At 39.5% G+C, this 26,689-nt stretch overlaps 1 protein-coding gene across 1 annotated transcript in view; it reads right to left on the bottom strand.

Annotated features, from left to right (window-relative positions):
• Positions 1–56: 56 nt before the first annotated feature.
• LOC142099983 (cytochrome P450 4B1-like) overlaps positions 57–26,689 on the bottom strand; it is a 35,395-nt gene continuing 8,762 nt past the window's right edge. The window contains exons 7-12 of the mRNA XM_075183991.1: positions 25,919–26,025; positions 24,592–24,782; positions 18,362–18,495; positions 13,857–13,921; positions 6,617–6,699; positions 57–316 (exon numbers count right to left, since the gene is read on the bottom strand). Coding sequence (XP_075040092.1) covers positions 145–316; positions 6,617–6,699; positions 13,857–13,921; positions 18,362–18,495; positions 24,592–24,782; positions 25,919–26,025 — 752 coding nt within the window. The 3' untranslated portion in view covers positions 57–144. The remainder of the gene's footprint in view (positions 317–6,616; positions 6,700–13,856; positions 13,922–18,361; positions 18,496–24,591; positions 24,783–25,918; positions 26,026–26,689) is intronic.

Genomic DNA, 26,689 nt, shown 5'->3' with positions numbered 1-26,689 from the left:
ACCAATCAGATTCTAGCTATCATTTTACTAGATAAATGATAGCTAGATTCTGATTTGTTGCTATAGTCTATAGTCTGTCTTTGTATGGTCTGTGGTCTTTGCAATGTCCTCTGTATTCCAAGTTGTAAAAGTCTTATCACACATTCACTCCTCCCGCTTTTTCAGGTAGAGATTAATTCCATTCAGGGATCTGAGAAGTACTTGAGACGCTACGTGAGGCTCATTTTCAGGATCTGCACGTATCTGAAATCTCTTTAATAACAGGGCAGTGGCAACTTTCATCTCATTCATAGCAAAGTTCTGCCCAATGCAATTTCTGGGAAAAAAAACAATACAAGTTAGCTGACAGGGAGTATTATCAATTTAATCTCACCTCTCATATTTTCATCTGCAGACATAGAGATTTATATTTTTAAAAACGTACAAAAATTGTAAAAATACAAATAAATATAAGCATGTGCATTCACATTGCAAATATAATTACCTGGCAGTGTAAATTTTGTAAATTACATGTTAAATATTAAGGCTAATTTATTAAAACTGCGTGTAAGTGCAATATTTGCACAAAAACAATGCAACCAATTGGACACTTTCTTTCAATGTCTAAGGCTGGGTACACATTGGAGTGTTTTCGTCCAATAATTGGGCAAATCAGCCGACATACGACCGTTCGGTCAGAAGTCGGGTTAGTGTGGATAGTGACACGATGGTCAAAAGTCATTCCAATGTGTCTATTATCTGCTCATTTGGTTTGTTGTACTGTTTTCCGACCAATCATGTAGTGTGTATTAGAGATGCTCACTGACACCCGTGTTTTGGTTTTGGTTTTGGTTTTGCATCTGGATTACCTTTGTGTTTTGGTTTTGGTTTTGGCAAAACCGCTCTTGCGTGTTTTGGTTTTGTTTTGATATTTTTAAAAAAAGTACAATTTTTTTGGTCTAAAATAACCTAATTTAGTGCTCCATCAGTTTCCTGGATAAGTGAGGTAATTCTAAAGCTAATAAATTATGAAAAAACAGTTGAATCCCTGGTAGGCCGTCCTTAAATCTAACACTTGCCTGCAAATTATACAGACAAACCTGGTTGTCTTCCCCCTCCATCTTTGACTATTGGCAATGTAGCCATCGTCTTTGGGTGTATATTACACCCTCCAATTGTAGTTAAATAGAAAAAAAGCAGCCTGCATAGACTGAACAATATAAAAAATAAATGGACCAAGGTAGTTTGGTGGCTGTCTATGATCCCCCCCTCCACCACTTGTAGTTAAATAGAAAAAAAGCAGCCTGCATAGACTGGACAATATAAAAAATAAATGGACCAAGGTAGTTTGGTGGCTGTCTATGACCCCCCCCCCCCTCCACCTGTAGTTAAATAGAAAAAAAGCAGCCTGCATAGACTGAACAATATAAAAAACAAATGGACCAAGGTAGTTTGGTGGCTGTCTATGACCTCCCCCCTCCACTTGTAGTTAAATAGAAAAAAAGCAGCCTGCATAGACTGTAGAATTAGAATATAAAAATAAATGGACAAAGGCAGTTTGGTATCTGTCTGCATCAGACCCCCTCTCCACTAGGAGTAAAATAGAAAACTATTCAGCCGTTATAGACTGTAGAATATAAATAGAAATTGAGAAAGGCAATTTGGTATCTGTCTGCATCATCCTCATCAACATCATCATTAGCGCCCTTGTCGCCTACACAAATCTCCCCCTCATCCTCTTCTAATTCCAAAGTGGCATCCTCAATTGGTGTATCACCGGCTACACTCGGGCTGTTAAGGCACACATCAGCAGAACTGCTGAAAGGGCCCTTCTTTATGGGTACAGTAACAGAATGCTCACGATTACACATACCACTGGTGGATGGACTCTCCACAGGGATTAGTGTCATTTCTGATTCTGAGCATAAATTATCCTCTAATGCCTTACTGTTTTCTTGCAGCTCGCCTTTCACACGTAACAGTAGTTGGGCACCACTTTTAAACTCCAAATTACTTGGTCTTGCTTGGGCACGATTGACCGTACAAGAAGAAGGCTCAGTAACATTTCTTGATCTGCCACTAATAGAGAAAGGCGAAGGCCTCATTCTTTCTTTGCCACTGTGTGTGTAGAATGGCATGTTGGCAATTTTTTTTTTTTCCGGCAGTTAACTTTTCCTCAGTTACACTTCTTTTTTGCTTCAACACTGTAATTTTTTTTGTGTGTATGTTTTTTCCCTGATTTAAAAAGACTATGTACTTTTATATAGGCTTTACCAGATGACGTGCTGGGAACACTACCATCAGGATTGGTGCCAGCACCTGCTTGCTGATCCTGCTCATATGTGGACTGCTTTGAATCCATTTTAATGAGAGCAAAGCACTTGTAGTGCAAAATATTCAATAGATAGTGCTGCAAAATATGACTTTTTGCAGCCAGAAAAGTTAGTGTTCCCCACTGGGGAATATGGGACACCCCAAAGCACTCGTAGTGCAAAATATTGTATAGATACTGCTGCTAAATATGACTTTTGGCAGCCAGAAAAATTATTGTTTCACACTGAGGAATATTGGACACCCCAAAGCACTTGTAGTGCAAAAAATTGTATAGATACTGCTGATAAATATCACTTTTGACAGCCAGAAAAATTAGTGTTTAACACTGGGGAATATGGGACACCCCAAAGCACTTGTAGTGCAAAATATTGTATTACATACTGCTGCTAAATATGACTTTTGGCAGCCAGAAAAATTAGTGTTTAACACTGGGGAATATGGGACACCCCAAAGCACTTGTAGTGCAAAATATAAAAAAAAAAAAAAAGCCTCCTTTATCCTCCTCTAAGAATTGCTAATAGATTTTGTATCAGAATTGCAATAATAATTGAAAGAATAAAGTATACAATTATTGCTCTGTCCCTGCTCTAATACAGCCTGTGACCTAACCCTGCTCTCTCCCTCTGTCAAATGGCGATGGATTGCTGCGTAGACGGGTATTTATGCAGTTCAAATATCGCGAGAACCGAGCCCTGAGATCTGACGACGTCACGATGACATTTTGCCTCGATTTCGATTCCGAACGGGCAGGAGCGGCTCGGTACTCGGATAGGCAAAGTTCGGGTGGGTTCGGATCTCGGGGAACTGAGCCCGCCCATATCTAGTGTGTATGCACTCATGTTCACAATCTCCATAGAGTTTACAGAGTCGGGCTCTTTTCAGCTGATACTAGCAATGAATGTCTGGTGAATAAATGTAGAAGGAATAATTCATTTGTTCGTTCTGAGACAGAATGTTTTATTTCAGAGTCACAGAAGCTAACTAAACTCGTTAGGACAGCTATAACAAGGCTGTTTTAATCAGTGTGACAATGTGACAAGAATTAATGAATGAATATTGTGCTGTCATTCTCTGAAGACTAGAGGATCAGATGAAGGACCAGATGGAGAGTACAGATCTGAAGGTAAATTGTGTCAGTGTGTATGCATGAATTGTCAGATTGATTGGACTTTCTGCCGTACACTCAATCGTTTGAGATAACATGTCGGTCGGAAAATTCTTTAATGTGTACCTAGCCTAACTTCGACTACAGAGATACAATCTAATTTCTGATTGGTTGCTGTTTCACAGTGCATGTTTTACACCTAGATGTAAAGTTTTAAATAAATCACCTACATTCCATAAGGTATAAGAATCCTATCTCCTAAAGTATATGTCCACCAATTGTTAAATGACAGTTCCCAAGGAGCACAGCATCGTATGTATACCTTCCAACTGTCCCAATTTTAGAAGGACAGTCCCGATTTAAGGGTTTTGTCCCGCCATCCCGATCATTACAGCTGTGTCCTGCAGGTGGGAAACCTCACTGCAATTCTGCACAGTAGGGCAGCGGTGAATGGGTGCTGCCCTCTCTGATGCACACGGCAATGGAGGTGTTTGGAGGGGGAGGAATAATTTTTCTGTTTCGACAATGAGTACTATGGTGGTTTTTAACAGTAATATTAGATACATTATTTCATATCTAAACACTGATTATCAAGAGGTAGGGTGTGTAAATACATTTAACAATATAAAAATCAAACTAACTCATTTGTGATCCCAGCCTCCCATAATGGTAGGTTAATTGTGTCAACAATATCAACCCTAATGTGTCTGTGTCTTCATGTGATAGGAAATATAGATTGTAAGCTCCATGCCAGTAAGGATTAATGTGTTTGTGACATATTATGTATGCACTACATAAATAAGTCTAAATAAATATATATTTGTGACTGGATCACTTATAAATAACTTCTGGTATAAATTTATTTAAAGGAAATAGCACAGGGCGCTTATTTATATAATTGCACTTATTTTTTATATTGTGTATATTTTGGTAAGGGAAATCTTTAATTTCTGAGACCAGGGGGAGGAAATTCGCTTTTTCTGTTTTAACCTTTCTAGAGCAAATGCCTTATTTCTGATGTATATATTTGATACAATAAGCCTTTGTGGATGGAAGTCTTTTGTGTATTGTGATGTTGGGAAATGGCATGTTTGGGGTTTGTACCTTTTTTTGGGGAATGTGTATTCTGCAACTGTCTGAAGAAAGGATTCATGTTAATTAAACCCTTTTACTTGCTAGTAAATTTCTTACCTCTGAAATAAGATGCAGGAAGTCACAGCAAGGTTTTTAGGATATCACAGATAAGTCTAAATATTGTTAGCTTTGCATTGCAGGTAAATCCATGTTTTGGTAAATATGTTACATCCTGATTCTAAAAATAGCTCAGACCTTGGGGGGGAAGGGGGCTGGCTTTCCAAGTGAGGTTGTGTTCAAATGTGTATAAAAACATCACTGTTTTGTATTAAAAGTTGTTCTTCTGATTTCATCTGACCTGGTAAATGGTAACTCCAATCAGTGTGACTGCAAATAAACATAATTTGCTTCAACGACCTGCTTGAAAATATCTTCCATGCTGAAAATCCTGTGACCTACAGATTAGACCCAAAATCTAATCCGTTCAAGGCTGTTTCAGAGGTTTGGACCCAGCTCTCCATTACCACTGCTCTGCCACTACCCAGCAGCTGGCCAGTGTGATAGGCCAGGGGGATCCAACCACAGCAGCCTGATCCATAGTAAGCGGTCAGGGGCACCAGCCCATGTGTACCAGTACGAGAGTACATTAGGAGTGACAGTTACCCAGAAGGAACGTGGTTCTGGGCGCCATAAAGGAGCTGGTCATATATGTTAAGACTCAGGGGTAGATTTATCACACATAAAAAGGATAAGTAGAGGTGTTGCCTGTAGCACACAATTAGATTCTAGGTATTGTTTATCTAGTACATTCTAGAAATTGATAGCAGCAATCTGACTGGTTACTATGGGCAATACCTTCACTTTTCTTTTTTAGAAGGTTTGATCAATCTATCATTATGGCTACTCATGCAGGTAGTCAAACTGAGTCAATCTAGCTATTTGGTGATCAGGAAGAATGATGATTGTGGAGAGACATACACACACCCTACTTTAGTACAGTTTGTTGTGCCAGGAATTTAGGATATGATCAACCTATAGCCAGTTAGAGTATCAGGCCCTTAATATAAAGGGTGACTGTAGTTTTGGGTGGAGTTCACGTGATGTTGTAATACAAAATGATATTTACCTGGGTTCCGGCTTTCCATCCGATTAGGCTGGTCCCACCAGGATACCAATTGCCCAGCACTCCACTCATTTCTCCATCTTGTAAATTATATCAGTGTTATAGAGTCTCATCTCCCATGGAATAAAACAGGCAAATGGTAGTAGGAGAGAAGAACTGGTGCATTGGGACACCCATCAGATTTAGGGAACACCAGACCCCAGTTATGTTGCCTTCTGTATTACAGCAAAAGTTACTGAATTCCACCCAAAACAACATTCTCATTTTTGGGTAAAATGTTTCTGTATCAGTCAACGGTTCAATGTGAAAAAGCACCAAGAAAAAAGTGTGTATAAACTCTTTAAAGCATTCCCAATATTGTGCTGTACTCTGTTTAGAAAACTTTTATGTTCTGGCAATGATCATTATAACCATACATAAAAATACGAATCCAGCTTAAGAAATATATGAAATATACCTCTATGTGAAAATATGTGAAACAAATCCAATACATCCAATTTGTTCACCCAATACTATGAAGCACTTTTTCATATAGGGGTAGATTTATCAAACCTTCTAAAAAGGAAAAAAGAGATGTTGCAACCAAAAAGATTCTACATGCTTCTAAAACATTTTCTAGAATGTTCTAGATCAGTGGTGGGCACCAGGTGGCCCTCCGAGCCATTCACCTTTGACCCCAGCTCCTCCGTGCTTTATTGTTAGATTTGTTTGCTATAGCTTGTAACACTTGTTTAAAATACCTAGTATGCTATTACAGATAAGTGTCTCTTTCTTTTATGAAATGTATTATTTTGATTTATTACTGAGATTATGGGTAATGTACGGCTCTTTTGAAAGTTAAAGGGCCTCACCATGGGGCCCCCGAAGTGTATAAGGTTGACCATCACTGTACTAGATGATAGTTAGAATCTGATTGGTTGCTATAGGCAACACCTCCACTTTTCGTTTTTACAAACTTTGATAAATCTACCCCATAATATGTAGTTCTGGTATTGTCCTACCTTGGGCCAGCTGAGAAAGGAAGGAAGCCGTGGGGGTGTCGGTCTGTTGTATTCTCCACGGAAAACCGTAACGGATCAAACACCTAATATATAAAGAACAACTAGAGATAACTTTCTCATAACAAGTAGCAGTTTTGTAGCACTAAGTATAGTATCACATACAAGCAGAATTAGGTAATATGGCCTAATTATAGTAATATCCAGAATTATGCATGTTATTCATTATCATCATCATCATCAACATTTATTTATATAGCGCCAGCAAATTCCGCAGCGCTTTACAATTGGGAACAAACATTGATAAAACAATGCTGGGTAATACATACAGACAGATAGGTAAGAGAACTCTGCTCGCAAGCTTACAATCTATAGGACAATGGGAGTTAGAAACACAAGGGCATGTGCTACATCATATTGCACAATGGACCAGCTAGAACATAAAGGTAAAAGTATTGAGTGGGCTGTGTGTGTTGCAATGTTGGTCAGAGGGCTGTTGTCTTGCGTTAGCTGTGTAGAGGATTGTAATAGGGTAATCTAGGGAAATTAAGATGGTGGTTGAGGAATATCATAACCTTGCCTGAAGAGGTGAGTTTTCAGAGAACGCTTGAAGGTTTGAAGACTAGAGGAAAGTCTTACTGTGCGAGGGAGGGAATTCCACAAAGTGGGTGCAGCCCGGAAAAAAATCCTGTAACTGAGAATGAGAGGATGTGATGAGAGTGGAAGAGAGACGCAGATCTTGTGCAGAACGGAGGTGTCGAGTGGGGAGATATTTTGAGACAAGTGAGGAAATGTATGTCAGTGCAATTTTGTTGATGGCCTTGTATGTTAGTAGAAGAATTTTATATTGGATTCGTTGAAATACAGGCAGCCAATGTAGAGACTGACAGAGTGGCTCAGCAGAGGAAAAACGGTTAGTAAGGAAAATCAATCTAGCCGCTGCATGCAAAATAGATTGTAGGGGTTCAAGTCTGACTTTGGGAAGATCAGTAAGGAGGGAATTGCAATAGTCGATGCGGGAGATGATGAGTGCATGAATTAATGTTTTTGCGGTGTCTTGTGTCAGATATGTGCATATTTTGGAAATGTTCTTTAGGTGTATGTAACATGATTTAGATATAGAGTTGATGTGGGGAATAAATCACAGTTGTGAATCAAAGATTACACCTACGCAACGAGCTTGCGGGGTGGGATTTATGGTCATGTTATCAACAGAAATAGAAATGTCAGGCAGGAAGCTTCTGTTTTTGGTTGGGAATATTATTAATTCAGTTTTTGAAAGATTTAGTTTGAGTTGGCGAGAAGACATCCAAGATGAAATGGCAGAAAGTCAGTAACGCGAGACAACACAGATGGTGAAAGATCGGGAGAGGATAGATACATTTGTGTATCATCCGCATAGAGATGATACTGAAATCCAATGTTATTATATGAATGGGTTTATAAATAAGGTTTATTTTAATTTTATTTCTTTGTAAACGTTTGGTAAACACATGGACATCACACTCTACAAAATACAGATACAATAACTTTTTATGACAGAATTATAATGAAAAATATTAATGTACTGACTTGATTATACAAAATTTTTAAAAACACCAATGTTCAGACATAACAGTACTCTTAGGGTCCCATTTAGCGTTGGATGCAAAGTATTAAAGTATGCACTTTCATACCATGCATGTATACACTAGGAATATATAACTATTATATATATATATATATATATATATATATATATATATAGATAGATATAATGCAGGAATCGGCGCTCAGGGTGTGATAATATTGGATAACAAGCCCAAAGTTCAGTGGATAATAATATGAGTCATAGCGGGACAGTGTCTCAAGATTCTGGATAGTCCTCTTGGACCAAGATTATAAAGTCCAGTCTTGTAAGTATTCAAAAGACAGAAAAACAGAACAATCAGAGGACTAGTGTATACTTGTGATAGCCCATCACCATAAATACACCAGGGAATAAATAAATTGCTTATCTGCATAAAATGTTCTTATTCAGAAGCAGGAAATGTTTAGCTGCATACTGCTTCCAATATAGTAAACCCAGCTTCACAGGTGTCACGATATTTCTCCGAGTAACCGCAGAATCAGCACATCTGTATATCTGCTTCTCAGTCATACACCACTCACAAAAGCTCTCCTCCACTCATCAGATATGGGGAAACAAGATAATGTGCCATATGGTGTAGTATTTCAAATAGCAGGTATTTAATTCAAGGTTCATATAAAATTATATAAAATTATATCATCATAGGAGTGTATTTGTATATGGGGGCTGCCATTTTGCACATGCGCATTGCGCAATCGCTACTGCGCATGTGCGGCCTAGCCGCGATTGCTATACTGGTATCTAGGTCAACAATCCCTTTCTTTGTCAAGGGAATGTAGCAATAGGTACATGGGGACACGGAGAGACTGGTGATTAGCACCAGAGAGGGTATATATAGTGTTTTATACGGCGATTTTAGCCGGCGGCCATCTTGTTTTTGGGCAAAACTACCCATAAGTTGAGTGTGTAGATAGTAATTCATTATGGGGGCCATTTTAATTAAGGGAAAAAGGGAAGAATATTCTCTTAATATTAAGCAATGTTGTATAGTTTGCCAGTTGTTTCAATATAACATTCTAACATTGAAAAACATATGCTTATTAAAACAGTTGGATCATAATGAAAGTAATAACTGTTATAGTGTTTGCAGACATAAAGAGGTATAAAACTACAGGTATATCCTGAACATGAACATGTACATAAATAGCAGATTGTTAATAATAAACAATACATAAAATGATGAGGGATGTCTCAAGCCCAAAAAGAAACCTATATAGCACATAAAAAACATACCATAAAAAACATATAAAAAACATAAAAAGCATAAAGAGCATCAATATAAAATATTCAATGTAAAATAATCAAAGAGGCAGCATAAAAACTTAACATCATAATAGAAAACTATGTGCATAAAATCATAAGATCATAAAAACGTTGCAATCTCATATCCTTCATTGAGACCGGCCGGGGCCAAAGTGTTGAGTTGGAATATCCAAAACATCTCCTGTCTAGACAGTTTAATCTGAATATCACCGCCTCTTGGACCCAGACTGACATTTTCTATTCCTTTAAACGTTAGGTGGTTGGGGTCAGAGTTATGTACACTATTGAAGTGTCTAGAGACAGAGTGTGATTCAATCTTATTTTTAATATTGCGAATATGCTCTTGTATGCATATTTTCAATGGCCTTTTGGTTTTGCCTATGTACTTTAGGCCACAGGTACACTCAAGTAAGTAGATAACGGAGGTTGTCTGGCAATTCATAAATTGTTTGATGTTGTATTTCACACTGTTATTGTAATTATAAAACACCTTTCTGTTGGAGTTAGTAAACTTGCATATATTGCAGTGATTGCACTTATTGAAACCTTTAATTTCCAAAAAGGTTTGCCTAACATTTAGGTTCCTTTCGGGTATCATGCTGGGAGCCAGAGTATCCTTCAGATTCCTACTTTTGCGAAAGACTATATCAGGTTTTGTGGGTAGAATGTTCACTAAAATGGGATCTATCCTTAAAATGTTCCAGTGTTTAGATAGTGTGGACCTGATCCTATGTTCACATGCATTGTAGTTCGTAATGAAAGGGATATAGGCTGTCTTGGTATCCCTATTCTTATACGTCATTAGTTCTGACCTTGTTACTCTTTCAGTTTTGGCTAGGGCTTCTGAAATAAGCTGTTCCGGATAGCCTCTATCTAAAAAGCGTTGTGCATACAAGGAAAGCTGTTCTTCGCATTGTGATTCGTTACTGCAATTCCTTTTAACTCTTGAGAATTGTGAAAAGGGAATATTGGACTTCCATTTTTTAACATGGCCACTTTTAAAATGTAGATAACTATTTGTGTCAACTGTCTTAATAAAATTCTGGAATTCGACCTTACTGTCAGAGCCTATTAGTACTAGATCCAGGAATTTTATCCTATCCTTGCTACAATTAGCAGTGAATTTAAGATTGTAGTCATTGCTATCAATGTACGTTAAAAATGAGTTTATAGATTCATCATCACCTTCCCATACCATTAGGATGTCATCTATGTACCTTTTATAGATTTTTATATGTTTGGAAAATGGGTTAGGGTTAAAAATATGCATTTGTTCCCAGCTTCCCATTAAAAGATTAGCGAAACTCGGTGCAAAAATTGTACCCATAGCGGTTCCGCACACCTGTAGATAAAAGGTATCTAAAAATGTAAAATAATTGTGGGTGAGAATAAAATGAATCAAATCACAAATAAAATCCTTATGTTCCAAAGACTATTCCGGGTCTGGGTCTAAAAATTCTCAGCATGCACTAATGCCTTTAGTGTGTTCTATTGCTGTGTAGAGAGATTGCACGTCAATGCTGAGCCAAGTATAATTGGGATTCCAATTAAAATCTTTAAAAATATGCAGCACACTGGTGGTGTCTTTTAGATAAGACTCTAGTTTTGTTACATATTTACTGAGGAATATATTAACATATTCAGATGAGTGAGACGTTAAAGAGTCAATTCCCGCAACAATAGGTCTCTCGGGGGGTTTATTCAAAGTTTTATGAATTTTCGGGAGATAATAAAAAATGGGAATAATAGGGTTCAAAACAAGAAGGAACTGGTATTCATCTTTCGTGAGTATATGTTTACGTAGACCTTTTAATAGTGTATCTCTCAAAATAGATATATAGTCGCTGGTCGGATCATTCTGTAATTTAATATAAGATTTCTCAACATTTAGAAGTCTCTCAGCCTCTTCAATGTAGGCTGATCTATCAAGCAATAAAACTCCTCCCCCTTTATCTGCTTGTTTGATAATTTCCTTATTATTTGTTAGAGTGTCTACAGCTAACAGTTCTTGTTTAGATAAATTAGGATTCTTAGGGTTAGTGTAGTTCCTGGAATAGATCTATGTGGCTGCTTCTAGATTCCAATGGATAAAATTTTGAGGTTGGTTTGAGACCTGATTTGGATGTGCTCTCATAGTTGGTAATTATAGCAGTTTCTTTTCTAGTGAAATGTCTCTTGAGCGTTAGTTTTCTACTGAACTTGTTTATATCAATGAACATTTGAAACTTGTTTGGTTTCTGAGTGGGGCGAAAGTGAGGCCCTTACTAAGTAGTGAAACTTCTGATGTTTTAAGTTGATGTTTAGAAAGATTAAAGATGCCATTTTCTTTCAGCTTATCATTATCTACAATCATTACTTTCTCCTTATTTTTCTGAATACCCCCTCATTTTTCTCTTCTTCCGTGTATCTGCGTTTCATTGGTGAGGCTATTTTTATATTCTCTCTCACATGTCTCTTGTTTCCCCCTCTTTCGTGTAGCAATCGGACTGGGGACAAAAAATCATCACTATTGCTAGCGTCAGCTCTGTCTAGTGTCACAAATCTATTTCTAAGTGGTAGTTGTTCTGTTGAAAGATGTTTCCTAGTTAGTGGACTAGGTCGTGGTCTTTTATGTGTGTGTTGGACAGTTTTCCAGTTGGTATCAGATTTGGGCACACTCTCAGGACATGAAATATTTCTACTAGTGTGTTGAACTTTATTCCTTTTCCACTGTTTAATATTCTTAGTATCATAATCCTGTTTATCTCTCAAGAATTTTTTCTCTTTGATTCTAACAACTTCCGTTTCTACCTTTGCAAGTTTTTTTATTGAGGACTTGTTCATTAATGCGATAGTCCTCCTTATCTCTATAGGGTTCTAACAATGAATCATTTGTCTTAATTTCTTCCTCAATCTGATGGAATATTTTTTTATTTTCGTGTATGATGAGTTTCATAAGGTTAACAGAACAATTATGTAGGACTTGGTCCCATTCTTTCATAAAATCTGCATTATTACTACCAAAAGTGTGGGATTTGTTAATCCGCAAGCCCCTAGGGATACGATCAACCGCAATATAGTGTTCTAGACCTTTCACGTCCCACCAAATGCGTGTTTCTTTCACAAGTAGTTTTTCTATATCCCAAAATAGACCATCTAGGTCAGATGCAGATTCTAATAAATCAATATTTTCATTAAATATCTTTAGGCACCGATTGGTCCTCTGAGAAATTCTGTCTGTGTTCCTCCACATGTTTATGTGGAGAGATACAATCTGACGGTGCTGCCTTGTTTTTAATATAACCAGAGACAATAGATAGAGAATACACAATAATAAACAGATGGCGCTCACAACAGTATTGTATATGTATAATAAACCAAATATATCCACAAAGAAGTTTTGTGTTGCTGAAGTCTACTGGGTATTCTTGCAACAGAAGGTGACAAAAGTGCCATGAGAAAGGGGCGTTTTGTTACAATATATATATATATATATATATATATATATATATATACACACACACACTTGTGTGTGTGTAATCCAGGCTGTGTGTCCAGCCATTGCCGCTTTAAAACTGCATCTTGCATTCGGAGCATTAGAAATTGCGTGATTTCGTAGCGCCCAGCTTTTGCAAAGTCGGTTTTATCAGTGTCAGGAAATCGAAGCTGCCGCAAACACCACTTGTCATTAACTTGGTAAGTCGCAATTTCTACATGAACGGTCTTGTTGTCATCATTATCTTTTCGTTGCTCTCTACTGTGTTGGGTTTGTCTGCGCTGGAAAACCAACTACCACCGTTTTGAATTACAAGTATTTTATGATATATGCAACTTAAAATAAACATGTAAATGAGTCAAGAAGATCTTGAACAAACAGTTTTTACTCAAAGCCACATTGCTACCTAGGAAACATTTTTATCTAATGACACAAACTAACACAATGCTTAATAAAAACAAAAGCCTGTTATAGTGTCAGGTAGAAACTAATTTTGTTTGTGGTTCTACTTGAGTGAAGTAGAGCTTTGTGTGCCTGCTGAGCAGTATAGACAAGCCTTTAGCATGCATGCTCTATTCATCCTGCCTCTCTCCACATTACAAAACAACTGCAGTCTCATGATCACCTTAGAACAGGGGGAAAATGTATCAAGCAGAGAGTTTTCCAGCAGATTTGAAAAACCAATCAGATTCTAGCTATCATTTATTTAGTACATTTTACAAAATGATAGCTAGAATCTGATTGGTTGCCATAGGCAACATCTCCACTTTTCACACCCTCCAGAAAACTCTCAGCTTGATACATTTACCCCCAGGTCTCCCTAAGTTGATGCCCTAGACATAATGGTAATTATTGGAAATTGCACATTACATCACCTCTGGGTCTTTCCAGATATCGGCGCTTCTGTTTATACAGTAGAGGCTTATTATAACCAACGAACCTGCCAGAAATAAGAAAACATAAACACAGTGAAAATCAATTTTAACAACAGTTTATTGCTCAAGACTCAGTTCCTGTCACTATTAACTTTTCTAGGAAGCATTAGAATATTGCCCAGTTACAAAATATAAAAAAGCTAATATTTGCTAAAAATGTATATTTTTGTTTTATTATGACCCTAGAAAATTATTATTGTTATTATAATTTTTAGTTTATGAGGTGTCACAAAGTTTAGTTTATGAGGTGTCGGTATTACCAATAGTGATGGAGAGGATGGGAGGGGAAGAGTCTCTTGAGGGAGGGAAGACTATAAATTCAGATTTGGCCATATTGAGTTTGATGAAATGTTGGGACATCCAGGATGAAATGACAAAGAGGCAGCAGGTCACCTTAGTGAGGAGGGAAGGGGAGAGGACAGGAGAAGAGAGGTAGATTTATGTGTCATCGCTGTTAAGGTGTTCCTGGAGGCTGAATGAACTGATAAGATCACCCAGTGAAGTGGTGTGGAAAAAAAGAGCAGAGGGCCAAAGACGGAGCCCTGAGGGACTCCTACAGAAAGTGGGGAAGATGGGTAGAAGGAACCAGAGGTAGAAATAGAGAAAAAGCGATTAGAGACATAAGAGGTGAACCAAGAAGGCCCATGGAGCGAAGGGTGTGCAGCAGGAGACGGTGATCGACTGTACTGAAGGCTGTAGATATCCTCAAGAGGATGAGAAGCGAGTTGTGGCCTTTAGATTTGGCGGATAAACGTTCGTTAATGACTTTAGTGGGGGCAGTTTCTGTGGAATGGAAGGGCGGAAATCAGATTGGAAAGGATGGAGGTAGCTATTGAGACGGCTGTAGACTAGCTGTTCAAACAATTTAGAGGTGAAAGGGAGGAGAGAGATGAGGTGGTAATGTAACAGGGGGGTTTGATCAAGATTAGCTTTTTTTAGAATCGGCGAGACTAGAGCATCTTTGAAGGAAGATGGGAGAATTCCGGAGGAGCGGGATAAGTTGAGTTGAGAGCAGGCAGTAGGTGAGAGGTATCTGGCGAGGTGGAAGTGGAGGTAGGTAGAAGGGTGAGAGGACAAAAGTAGAGAATGGACTTCCTCACCCGAGGTGGGTGGAAGGGGCACATATGATGATGGTTGGAGGGCAATGTTGGGGAATATGAGAGAAGTGCGAGGAGGATATCTCAGTTCTGAAAGCATAAATTTTGGGGGAGAAGAACGTAGCAAATTCAGAGGCAGAAATGGAGGGAGGAGGGGAAAGTAAGGAACTTCAAGTGGCAAAGAGGCGACGGCGGTTGGATGATAGGGAAATAATGAGGGATTTAAAGAAGGATTGTTTGGCTAGAGCGAAGGCAGAGCAATAGGAGGAGAGGTTGAATTTGAAGTGAAGAAATTCTGCCAGGGAATGAGATTTCATCCAGTGGTGATCAGAAGTACGTGAACATAATTTAATGAAATGTGTGAGTTTAGAGTGCCAGTTGCGTATCCAGGGGAGAAAGGGGGGCAATCGGGCCAATTGGCCCCCTCTAGCAGCACAAGCATACATTTTAAATTGCCAAGACGCTGATAAAAAGGGGAGGGGACAATAGGGACAATGGGTGGGGTCAACCAGGACCATCCAATCAAAATAAAGGGGCCATGACAATGCTAGATTGCCCCCCCTAAAATTAAAGTCTAGGTCCGCCCCTGTAAAATTCCAAGGTTGGGGGTTGGAACAGCAGAGGGAGACAGCAGTGGTGGGGCAGGCAGAGTCAGTGTGGTTATAGAGTGAGGTCACCAGGTTGGGATATGTCAGATTGGTTAAGAGGGAGAGAAAAATTTTAAGGGAGGAGGGAAAGACCGCCGGATCCAGAGTGTCAAGATTACACTGAGTGACAGTGTGTTTTGGAGGGTGGTGGGGGAGAGAGATAAAGGAGATCAGGGGCTGAATGTATCAAGCTGAGAGTTTTCAGGCGGGTTTGAAAAACCAATCAGCTTGATACATTTCCCCCCCGGAGAGGGTAATTACATTTCATTGGAGCTTTAGTGAATCCCAGATGCAGTCTTCTGGCTTTGTATTCTTTAAAACTGTAATCCTAGTGGTAAAAAGGGAGCGTAAGGTGACAACACTGAGTGTAGCGATTGTGGCAATAAACTACAACTCCCATCATACGTTACATGTATGAAGCCAGTAGCTGCACTAAACAGTATCTGCCTCTATCCTGTGATACCATCACCAACACCAAACTTTCAATAGCCTGGTTACAGCAGCTAATTTAAATTATGCACAGAACTAACACCTGCAGAACGTAACACAAAACTGAGTTTGTAGTGCAAGAGGGCATCCAGACTGTCTTAAAGGCTGCAAATACTTCTGTTATTCAGAGCAACCAAACTAAACATACTCTTAAGAATGCCTGACACTCAGGGGCGCACCCAGGGGGGGGGGGGGGTTTCCTCGTCCCCAGAAACCCCTGTCCTGCCTGGGGTGTTGTATGCTCACAGTGGCTGGACCAGCCACTACTGTTTGTAATAATCTCCCAGTTAGTCCCCTGCTGTGTGAGCACAGCTCTCAGTGGCGCACGCAGGGGGTTGCAGCTCTCTCTCTGGGTTTTTTTTGGGGGGGTCAGGGCACCCCCCTGACAATCCTGCGTGCGCCCCAGGCTCTCTGCTGGCAGATTGGCACCGCCCCTTCCTCCCACATGGCCAGCATGGGCGTGATGCAGGAGGCAGCAGCAGCAGAAGGTAAGAATGTGTGTATGTGTGTGAGTCTGTGTGTGTCAGTGTATATGTCAGCTTACATGTCTGTGTGTTTGTGTGTGTCTGTGCTTATCTGTGTATATGACAGTGTACATGTCTGTGTGTTTGATCCTGTGTATTTATGTATGTGTGTGTTTGTATATGTGTGTATGTGACAGCTTACATATCTGTGTGTTTGATCCTGTGTGTTTATGTATGTAAGTATTTGTGTGTGTGTGACAGCTTACATATCTGTGTGTTTGTTCCTGTGTATTTATGTATGTGTGTGTGTTTATGTATGTGTGTGTGTATGTATGTGACAGCTTACATATCTGTGTGTTTGATCCTGTGTATTTATGTATGTATGTATGTATGTATGTATGTATGTATGTATGTATGTGTGTGTATGTGACAGCTTACATATCTGTGTGTTTGGTCCTGTGTATTTATGTATGTATGTATGTATGTATGTATGTATGTATGTGTATGTGTGTGTGACAGCTTACATATCTGCGTGTTTGATCCTGTGTATTTATGTATGTATGTATTTATGTATGTGTGTGTATGTGACAGCTTACATATCTGTGTGTTTGTTCCTGTGTATTTATGTATGTGTGTGTTTATGTATGTGTGTGTATGTGACAGCTTACATATCTGTGTGTTTGATCCTGTGTATTTATGTATGTATGTATGTATGTATGTGTATGTGACAGCTTACATATCTGTGTGTTTGATCCTGTGTATTTATGTGTGTGTGTGTGTGTGTGTGTGTGTGTGTGACACATATCTGTGTGTTTGTTCCTGTGTATTTATGTATGTATGTATGTATGTATGTATGTGTATGTGACAGCTTACATATCTGTGTGTTTGGTCCTGTGTATTTATGTATGTGTGTGTTTATGTATGTGTGTGTGTGTATGTGACAGCTTACATATCTGTGTGCTTGATCCTGTGTATTTAAGCATGTGTGTGTTTATGTATGTGTGTGTGTATGTGACAGCTTACATATCTGTGTGTTTGATCCTGTGTATTTATGTGTGTGTGTGTGTGTGTGTGTGTGTGTGTGTGTGTGTGTGTGACAGCTTACATATCTGTGTGTTTGGTCCTGTGTATTTATGTATGTATGTATGTATGTATGTATGTGTGTGTGTATGTGACAGCTTACATATCTGTGTGTTTGATCCTGTGTGTTTATGTATGTGTGTGTTATTGTATGTGTGTGTATGTGTATGTGTGTGTATGTGACAGCTTACATGTTTGTGTGTTTGATCTTGTGTGTTTGTGTGTGGCTGTGCTTGTCTGTGTATGGGGCAGCTTACATATCTGTGTGTTTGACACCGAGTGTGTTTGTAGCCACGCCCCTACACATACTGAACACGCCCACTTGTATCGTGGCATGGAAACCCCCCTCCTCGAATCCTGCGTTTGCCCCTGGACACTGTTGGGTCTTCTAAATTAAGAGTCATAGTTACTGGGTTGTATTGAGAAATATGTATGTTTGGGCCTAAAATATTTAATATCAGCCACTTGATTGAAAGTGGATATATCCTTTAATTCCTGGATATCTGCATTTTTAAGGAATGAGGTTCCTGCATTTATTTTACCACAGGAATCATAGACGTCTTTGCCTTTGCACCACTACTTCTAACAGTTCTGTTCTTAGTGAATGCCTCTACTGTCACATTATGGGAGAAATGTAATTTGTTACATACAGGAAACGATGAACTAACCCTCAGGAAGACTCCGCCCATCGCAGAAAGTGATTGGTTGGCCGAGTTTTCGGGCGACTCCTGGAACCGGGGGATAAAGTCTCAAAGACTCCTTTATGAACATTGAGGTGTACGGCATCTTTCCAAGGTCTTCCCTAGTGACACATATCAAGAAAGAACACTTATGAAGCCTGTTACCTTTAATGCACAATAATTTCCTGATAATTCCGTAATGCTGCTAAATGTGTAGTTTCTAAATGTAATTTTACTAGATCAATGAACATGGGGAGTAGGGGGTCATTTATGAAAACTAGTAGACAGAAAAAAAGTGCTCTAACCCATAGCGATCATTGGTAATTATTCCAGTGCCGTTTAAAAAAACTGTGTGTGACAGATACTTTTCTATCCTAATTCTAAATATCTAAATTAAATTGCATATAGTCTGTAAAAAGGAAATGACCTGTATTTTTAATACTAATTACAGGTACAAGATCTTTTAATGGAAAAAACTGCAGTAAAAAAAAAATTGCCTCTCTTTGGTAATAATTAGAGATGCTAAGGCTCCGAAACCGAAAGAAAACCGCTAAAGAAACCGAACAGACCCGAAACTTAGGGGATCTGAGTACCGAGCCGACTCAGCACGGTACTTTCGCGCTTTTTCGGATTCGAAAACTAAAAAGTTTTGGAATCCATAAATACCGCCCTCCACGGCAATCTAGCGCCATTTGAGAGAGGGATACAGAAAGGGTAGCATAGAGTGTAGAGCAGTTGTGCAAGCAAAATTAGAGAACTGAAAGAGGAGGGTGGTGGCAGTGTTAAAGAAAGTAATCAGTGGCATTCAGGAGAGCTCCATAGCTCCAGTGTTATATCTCATTGCAGAAAAATACAAATACTAGTGCTGCTGCCAGGGTTGGTGTAATTCTGTAGTTCAATTCTACTGTGTTATATAGGTAACACACAGATAGGAGAGCCCCAGTGTTAAATCTCCTTGCAAAAAAATACAAATAATAGTGCTTACAGGGTTGATGTAATTCTGCAGTCCAATTCTACTGTGTTATATAGGTAACACACAAAAAGGAGAGCTGCATTGCTAATTGTCATTGCTGTAATATATATACTAGTCCTTGCAGGCTTTTCTTCTGAAATTGCACCAAAAAGTGTACGGTGTTATATACACCCAAAGAAAAGAGCTCCATTGCTAATTGTCATTGCTGAAATACAAATACTAGTCCTTGCAGGCTTTTCTTCTGAATTTGCACCAAAATGTGTACGGTGTTATATACACCCAAAGAAAAGACCTCCATTGCTAATTGTCATTGCTGAAATACAAATACTAGTCCTTGCAGGCTTTTCTTCTGAATTTGCACCAAAATGTGTACGGTGTTATATACACCCAAAGAAAAGAGCTCCATTGCTAATTGTCATTGCTGAAATACAAATACTAGTCCTTGCAGGCTTTTCTTCTGAATTTGCACCAAAAAGTGTATGGTGTTATATACACCCAAAGACAAGAGCTCTATTGCTCTATTGCTAATTTTCATTGCTGAAATACAAATACTAGTCCTTGCAGGCTTTTCTTCTGAATTTGCACCAAAAAATGTACGGTGTTATATACACCCAAAGACAAGAGCTCCATTGCTAATTGTCATTGCTGAAATACAAATAGTAGCTTTTTTTCTGAATTTGCACCAAAAAGTGTACGATGTTATATACACCCAAAGACTCCATTGCCAATTGTCATTGCTGAAATACAAATACTAGTCCTTGCTTTTTTTCTTCTGAATTTGCACCAAAAAGTGTACGGTGTTATCCAAATGGATTCACAGCAGTACACAGAAGAGCAGGAGCAGCAAGCAGCTGCTGCCACCAGTCCTGATGGTAGTCTTCCCTGTACGTCATCTGGTAAAACCTATGTAAAAGTACATATTCATTTGAAGTCAGGGAAAAAAACACACAAAAAAACACCTTTTACCATGTTGAAGAGAAAAAGAGCTGTAATAAAGGAAAAGTTAACTGCCGGAAACAAAAAATTGCCAACATGCCATTCTACACACGCAGTGGCAGAGAAAGAATGAGGCCTTCATCTTTCTCTATGAGTGCGAGATTTAAAACTGTTACTGAAGCATCTTCTTGTTAGGTCATTCATGACCAAGCAAGAACAAGTAATTCGGACTCCAAAAGCGGTGCCCAAATAATTTTACGTGTACAAGCCGAGCTGGAAGACAACAGTAAGGCATTATAGGAAAATGTATGCTCAGATTCAGAAATGACACCAATCCCTGAGGAGAGTCCATCCACAAGTGCTATGTGTAATCGTGTCCATTCTGATAGTGTACCCATAAAGAAGGCCCCTTTCAGCATTTCTGCTGATGTGTACCTGAACAGCCCGAGTGTAGCCGGTGATACACCAATTGAGGATGCCACTTTGGAATTGGAACAGGATATGGGGGATATTTGTGTAGCCGACGAGGGCGCTAATGAGGATGTTGATGAGGATGATGTTGTTTGTGCAAGTTCTGCACCAGTGGAAGCAGTTCTGGCACGTGATAAGAAGAAGGCCATTGTCATGCCTGGACATAAGAACAAAAAAGTAGCTTCTTATGTGTGGAATTATTTCTACGCAAATCCTGCCAACAGTTGTCTAGCCATTTGTAGTGTATGTAAAGCCACAGGGAGGGACCTTAACCAATCAGAAAGTTATGGTAAAAAAATAACAATAAGCAGTCCATCATCAACTAGGACCCTTCTCTCACCTACATCCCAACGCCTGCAATCTACACCCATAACACCATCCTCATCAATATCCTCAGTAGTGATCAGAGTTAGTCCTGCATCCAAGTTGCTAAGGCTAGATGACTCCTGCACTATCCTTGATTCCTCTGAAGAATTCTTGAGTGTTATTCCCACTGCTGTTGCTGCTGCTGGGGGTAAAACTTCATCACAGAAGCAGACCAAGAAGAAGACTACTAGTAGTTTACAACAATTGACTGTTAAACAAACCTTTGCAAGAGGAAGCAAATATGAAAGCTGTCACCCAGTCACAAAGCGGTTCACAGACGCCATGGCGACTATGCTCGTATTAGATCTGTGTCCAATATCCACTATTAATGCAGCCGGTTTTAGACAGTTACTTGAGGTCTTGTGTCCCCGTTATCAAATTCCATAACGACACCATTTCAGTTGAAAAGCTATTCTTAACCTGTACCAGAGGGTTTGTAAAAATGTTATTATTTGGCTGCAAAATGCATTTCTACCCACTGTACACTTAACCCCAGATACGTGGACAAGCGGAACTGGGCAAACTAAAGATTATATGACTGTGATAGCCCACTGGGTTGGTGATTCGCCTTCACCAGCAGGAACAGCAGCAGCTTGTACCCAACTACGTCACATTTGTCAGAGGCAGGCCACTCTGTGTACCACCAGCTTCACTAAGAGGCGTACAGGTGACAATCTGTTACAAAAACTAAGAGATGTCATTGCAAAATGGCTAATCCTGCTTGGACTCTCCTGAGGATATGTGATTTCCGATAACGCCACAAATATTGTGAGAGCATTACAGAGGGTGAATTCCATCACATTCCTTGTTTTGCTCACACAATAAACTTGGGGGTGCAGAGCTTTTTAAAAAATGACAGGGACGTGCAGGAGATGCTGTCTGTGGCCTGTAAAATATCTGGACATTTCCGACATTCGGCAACAGCGTGTAGGAGATTGCAGCAGCTACAAGAGCAATTTAATTTGCCCTGCCACCAACTGAAGCAAGAGGTGGTGAAAAGGTGGAATTCCACCCTGTATATGCTTCTGCGGATAGAGGAACAGCGAAAAGTCATCCACGCTTACTCCACAAGCTATGACATTGGGAAAGGAGGGGGGATGTATTTTAGTCAAGCACAGTGGAAAATGCGTGTTGTGCAAGGTGCTGAAACCATTTTAAGGAGTCACCTGTGAAGAGAGTTCAGACACTGCTAGCTTGAGTCAAGTGATTCCCTTAATTAGACTTTTGGAAAAGCAGCTTGAGAAACTGAAGAAGGAGATTAAACAAAGCAGTTCCGCAAAGTATGTAGATCAAGTACTTTATTCGCTTCGCCAGGATCCAAGAGTTATCAAAATCTTGAAATCGGATCACTTCATTTTGGCGACTGTGCTTGATCTTTGATTTAAGAGCTATGTCTTCTCTTTGTTTCCAACTGACCCAGATCTGAAGAGATGCAAGGAGCGCCTGGTGAGCAAGATGACAGCTCAAGTGTTACGTGACAGGACGGCGTCTCCTCCTTCAGTTTCTCACTCAACTGCTGCTAGGAAAAAACTTAACTGGAGAGATGTAACCAGTAGTGACAAAGTCATGTCACTTTAGGATTTTCAACCAATCATCGGGCTAATCACACAATAAATGTCTGTTGGGGCAAATAGTGCATTAGTGTCTACACTCCCACGATCATGTTTTATTGTACCAAATTGTTTGATTTGATTTTATAAACTTCCTAAAAATAACTATCAACAATGGAATGATGTCGGGCAATTGTGGAAGTGTGTACGAACTCACAACCTGCAGTGTTTATAAATCTCCATAGAGTTTACTGAGTCACGATCTTTTCAGCAGATGGTTATGACAGATGAAGATCACAGATCTGACGGTAGATCGTGTAGGTATATACACATAAATCTGCAGGCTCATCTGGACTTTCAGTCGTTTCAGCAATTTTCTGTAGTGTGTACCCAGCTTAAGTGCCTGGTGCTGATTAGGACATTGTCACACGTCGCTCTCCCGCAGCTGCCACCCTATAACCTGAGCATCAACTCATTTCCAGATTCTCCGCTTTCTCCTCTGGCTGTCGGGCCGGCAACGGTTCTGCGCAACGGCGAGTGATCATCTCACCTGTTCTCACCTGCTCTGCTCATCCATTGGTTGCCTCTCATTTATAAGGCCCCTCCCAGCACCTCTTAGTGCTGGTTCTTCTCATCAGACTCTTGGCCAGGAAGCAGCTCATGTACCCCCGCTTGGATCTCAGCTCTCCTAGTGTGCTACCGTGGATCACCTATTACCTGCGCCACTCCTTAGTGGTAACTACTGCAGATCACTGCTCTCATCTCTCCAAGTGTGCTGCTGCAAATCACCTATTACCTGCGCCACTCGTTAGTGGTAACTACTGCAGATCATCGCCCTCATCTTTCCAAGTGTGCTGCTGCAATCACCTATTACCTGCGCCACTCGTTAGTGGTAACTACCGCAGATCATCGCTCCAAGTGTATTGCCGCAGATTATCGCTTACCTGCTCTGCTTACTTAGTGGTAACTACCGCAGACCATCACATATATCTCTCTATGAACTTTCGCAGAGCATCGCTCGGCCCTCCCGCTTATTAGTGGCTATCTAGTGTATACCTTCTTCTCTGTACTCGGTTCTCTATCACTGCTTACTGGGAACTCCCCTAGAGGGCCACGGCCTGCAGGGTAGAAGCTGCAAAGCCCAAATTCCGTTGCAGGAATCTCTGGGGAAAACCTTCCGCTTTGTTAAATTCTGCGCCTCTGGGTGGAGTACCGCAAATCTCAGCTGAGACCAGAAGGATCCCACTCATCCTAGTGAATCCTGACAGACATACACCTGTTTGCGTAACATAAAATACAATATTTTTATGTGCACCTTATTAGAGCTTAAATTTTGGATGCCAACTCAGCAACAGTCCCTGAGCGTTTCTTCCTATTATTGTTATTATTATTATTATCCTTTATTTGTTAGGCGCCACAAAATTTCCACAGCGTCGTACACCATACATACAGACAGTACACTATACAGGATGAAACAGTACAAAACAATAAACAGAGATACCAGTACTTCAGGAACTCCACGCAGGTTAAAGCAATAAACACGGAGCAGAAGAACAGGTGAGGAGACAGGAGGAAAGAGGGCCCTGCTCAAGTGAGCTTACATCCTAAGGGAGGGAAAACAGAACAGGCACAAGGGGAGCTAGATGAGGTAAGGGAGAGAGCGAGTGGAGGAGATGAAGGGGTTATGCGGAAGGTTGGTAGGCTTTAAGGAAGAGGCTAGGAGCACTGATAGCCAATATAATATGGAGCAAAATGCAAAGGGTATAGGGGTTATTTTTAAATGTAACTTAGTATATTTTAGGCATGTTGCTCCAAAGTAAATATATTTCCCAAAGTCCTAAACATATTCCATACCTGTATACATTTGTGACATAATTACTTTCACGGTGTCAAACTAATAGAAATAGTCATTAGATTCCCACCATTCCACCGTGTCCCGATCTCCCATGACCTCTCTGATCTCCTCATAACATTTCTCCTGGTGCTCAGGATATTTGCCCATGCAGTATGATATCCAGCTGAATCCAGCGCTCGTCGTATCATGTCCCGCAAACATGAAGGTTTCTACCTCTGAACGCAGGTCTTTATCAGGAAGAATCTCACCAAATTCATCCTAAAAAGTCACATTATACAAGGTATAAATATAGTTAAATTCAATTTCAGGTTATGAGTCAATGAGCATCTGAGGACTGCGTGCTGTAGCAGAGGTGAGTTGGGCTCCTGGGCATATGACCCAGCCCCAATCTGCTAGTTGAGAGAGGTGGGTTTATTATAAAAAAAATATGAGTGGAATTCTTTTTTAATGCTATCAGTAATAGAAAGTCTAGTTTCACACCAATTTATGAATAAAAGGTTGTCTGTGAAACTGGTTCCCAGTATAATATGTCACACCAATATCTGGTGCCCAGTCTGATATGTTAAGCCCTATCTGGTGAAGAAACCTACAGTAAATGCAGAGAGTTGCCCAGTCTAGTATTCCATATTTGGTGCCCTATATGTCTAATATGTCTAATATGTGGACCTATATCTGCTGCCAAGTCTCATATGCTGACCATTCTCTGGTGCCAAGTCTGATATGCTGACCATTATCTGGTGTCAAGTTTCATATGCTGACCATTATTTGGTGTCAAGTCTGATATGCTGACCATTATCTGGTGCCAAATCTGATACGCCGACCATTATCTGATGCCAAATCTGATACGCCGACCATTATCTGGTGCCAAATCTGATATGCTGACCTTTATCTGGTGTCAAGTGTGATATGCCAACCATAATCTGGTGTCAAGTGTGATATGCCAACCATTATCTGATGTAAAATCTGATATGCCGACCATTATCTGGTGCCCAGTCTAATACAGAAAACCATATCTGATGTGTTGCCTAAAATGCATATCTGCATAGTCTGATATACAGATCCTTAACTGGTGCCCAGACTGATATGCAGACCAACTCTCAGCAGAGTGTCCCAAATCCCCGTCACAACAATAACACCATTGAAATGGATCCACTACTGAAAGCAGAGCATACATAATATAAATGATATTAATATAACTTAATATAAATTATACATAACTTTTAGGATGGTTTATTTATTTTTAAAAACATTAGTTAATTAATCTAAAACCAGTTACTGCAACTGCTAAATACGTAATGAGACCAGAAGCTGACCTTGGGTGATGTTGGAATTTTACGAGCTTGCAGGAAACAGCAGTATATGATGTAGTAGTAACTTAGAACACGATCTCTTACCTTTGCTTGTAGTAGAATATCAAGAAAATCCAAATGTCTCTTTCGATTGACTTTTTCCACCTCTTTCTCACATTTCAGTGACTCTTTTCTCAGTTTTATTACTTTATCTAGCTCATGAAAGAAAACATAAATGTTTTATATATTATATATATATATATATATATATATATATATATATATATATATATATACACACACACACACACACACACTCACACAATATGTAGATAGTAAAGAGCAACCATAGGAAAATAATACATGAAAGTGGAAAGGTAGCAAGAAAAATAAAAGAATACATGAAAGAGTGTAAATACTGGTAGACTGGTCGGTCAATTTACTGAGCAGGATCATTTTAAGAGACGAAAGTGCTCACACAGCGGAGGCATTCGTTTTGTGCACTGTACTCATGTTCACGAGAATGCAGCACCTTAATCTATGAATGAATGAATTATTTAATATGTAGTATAAGTCACTAGTGCTGCGGCTATATTATATCAAGACGCTGCCGTCCGTTTGAATTACTTATTTGCCAATATCTATTTGGGCTACTGCAGGAAGGAAGATTCCTACTGGATTTTTAAAGGAGTAAACAATGGATGTGGAGGCACTTGTGTTTAATTGCACTTTATATAAAAGATACGACTGTTGCATTTGTTGATAACGGTCAAGACACTCTTCTCTCTTGTGTACTTGACACTTCATTACATTATTATATTGTCTACAAATAGGATAATGTCACTTTAGCATTTACTACTAACACTCACATCTCTA

Source organism: Mixophyes fleayi, chromosome 8, assembly GCF_038048845.1.
Source record: "Mixophyes fleayi isolate aMixFle1 chromosome 8, aMixFle1.hap1, whole genome shotgun sequence".
In the NCBI taxonomy this organism is placed as follows: Eukaryota; Metazoa; Chordata; class Amphibia; order Anura; family Limnodynastidae; genus Mixophyes; species Mixophyes fleayi.
The sequence above is the reverse complement of the archived record's forward strand: the minus strand, read 5'-3'. Positions and strand labels throughout refer to the sequence as shown.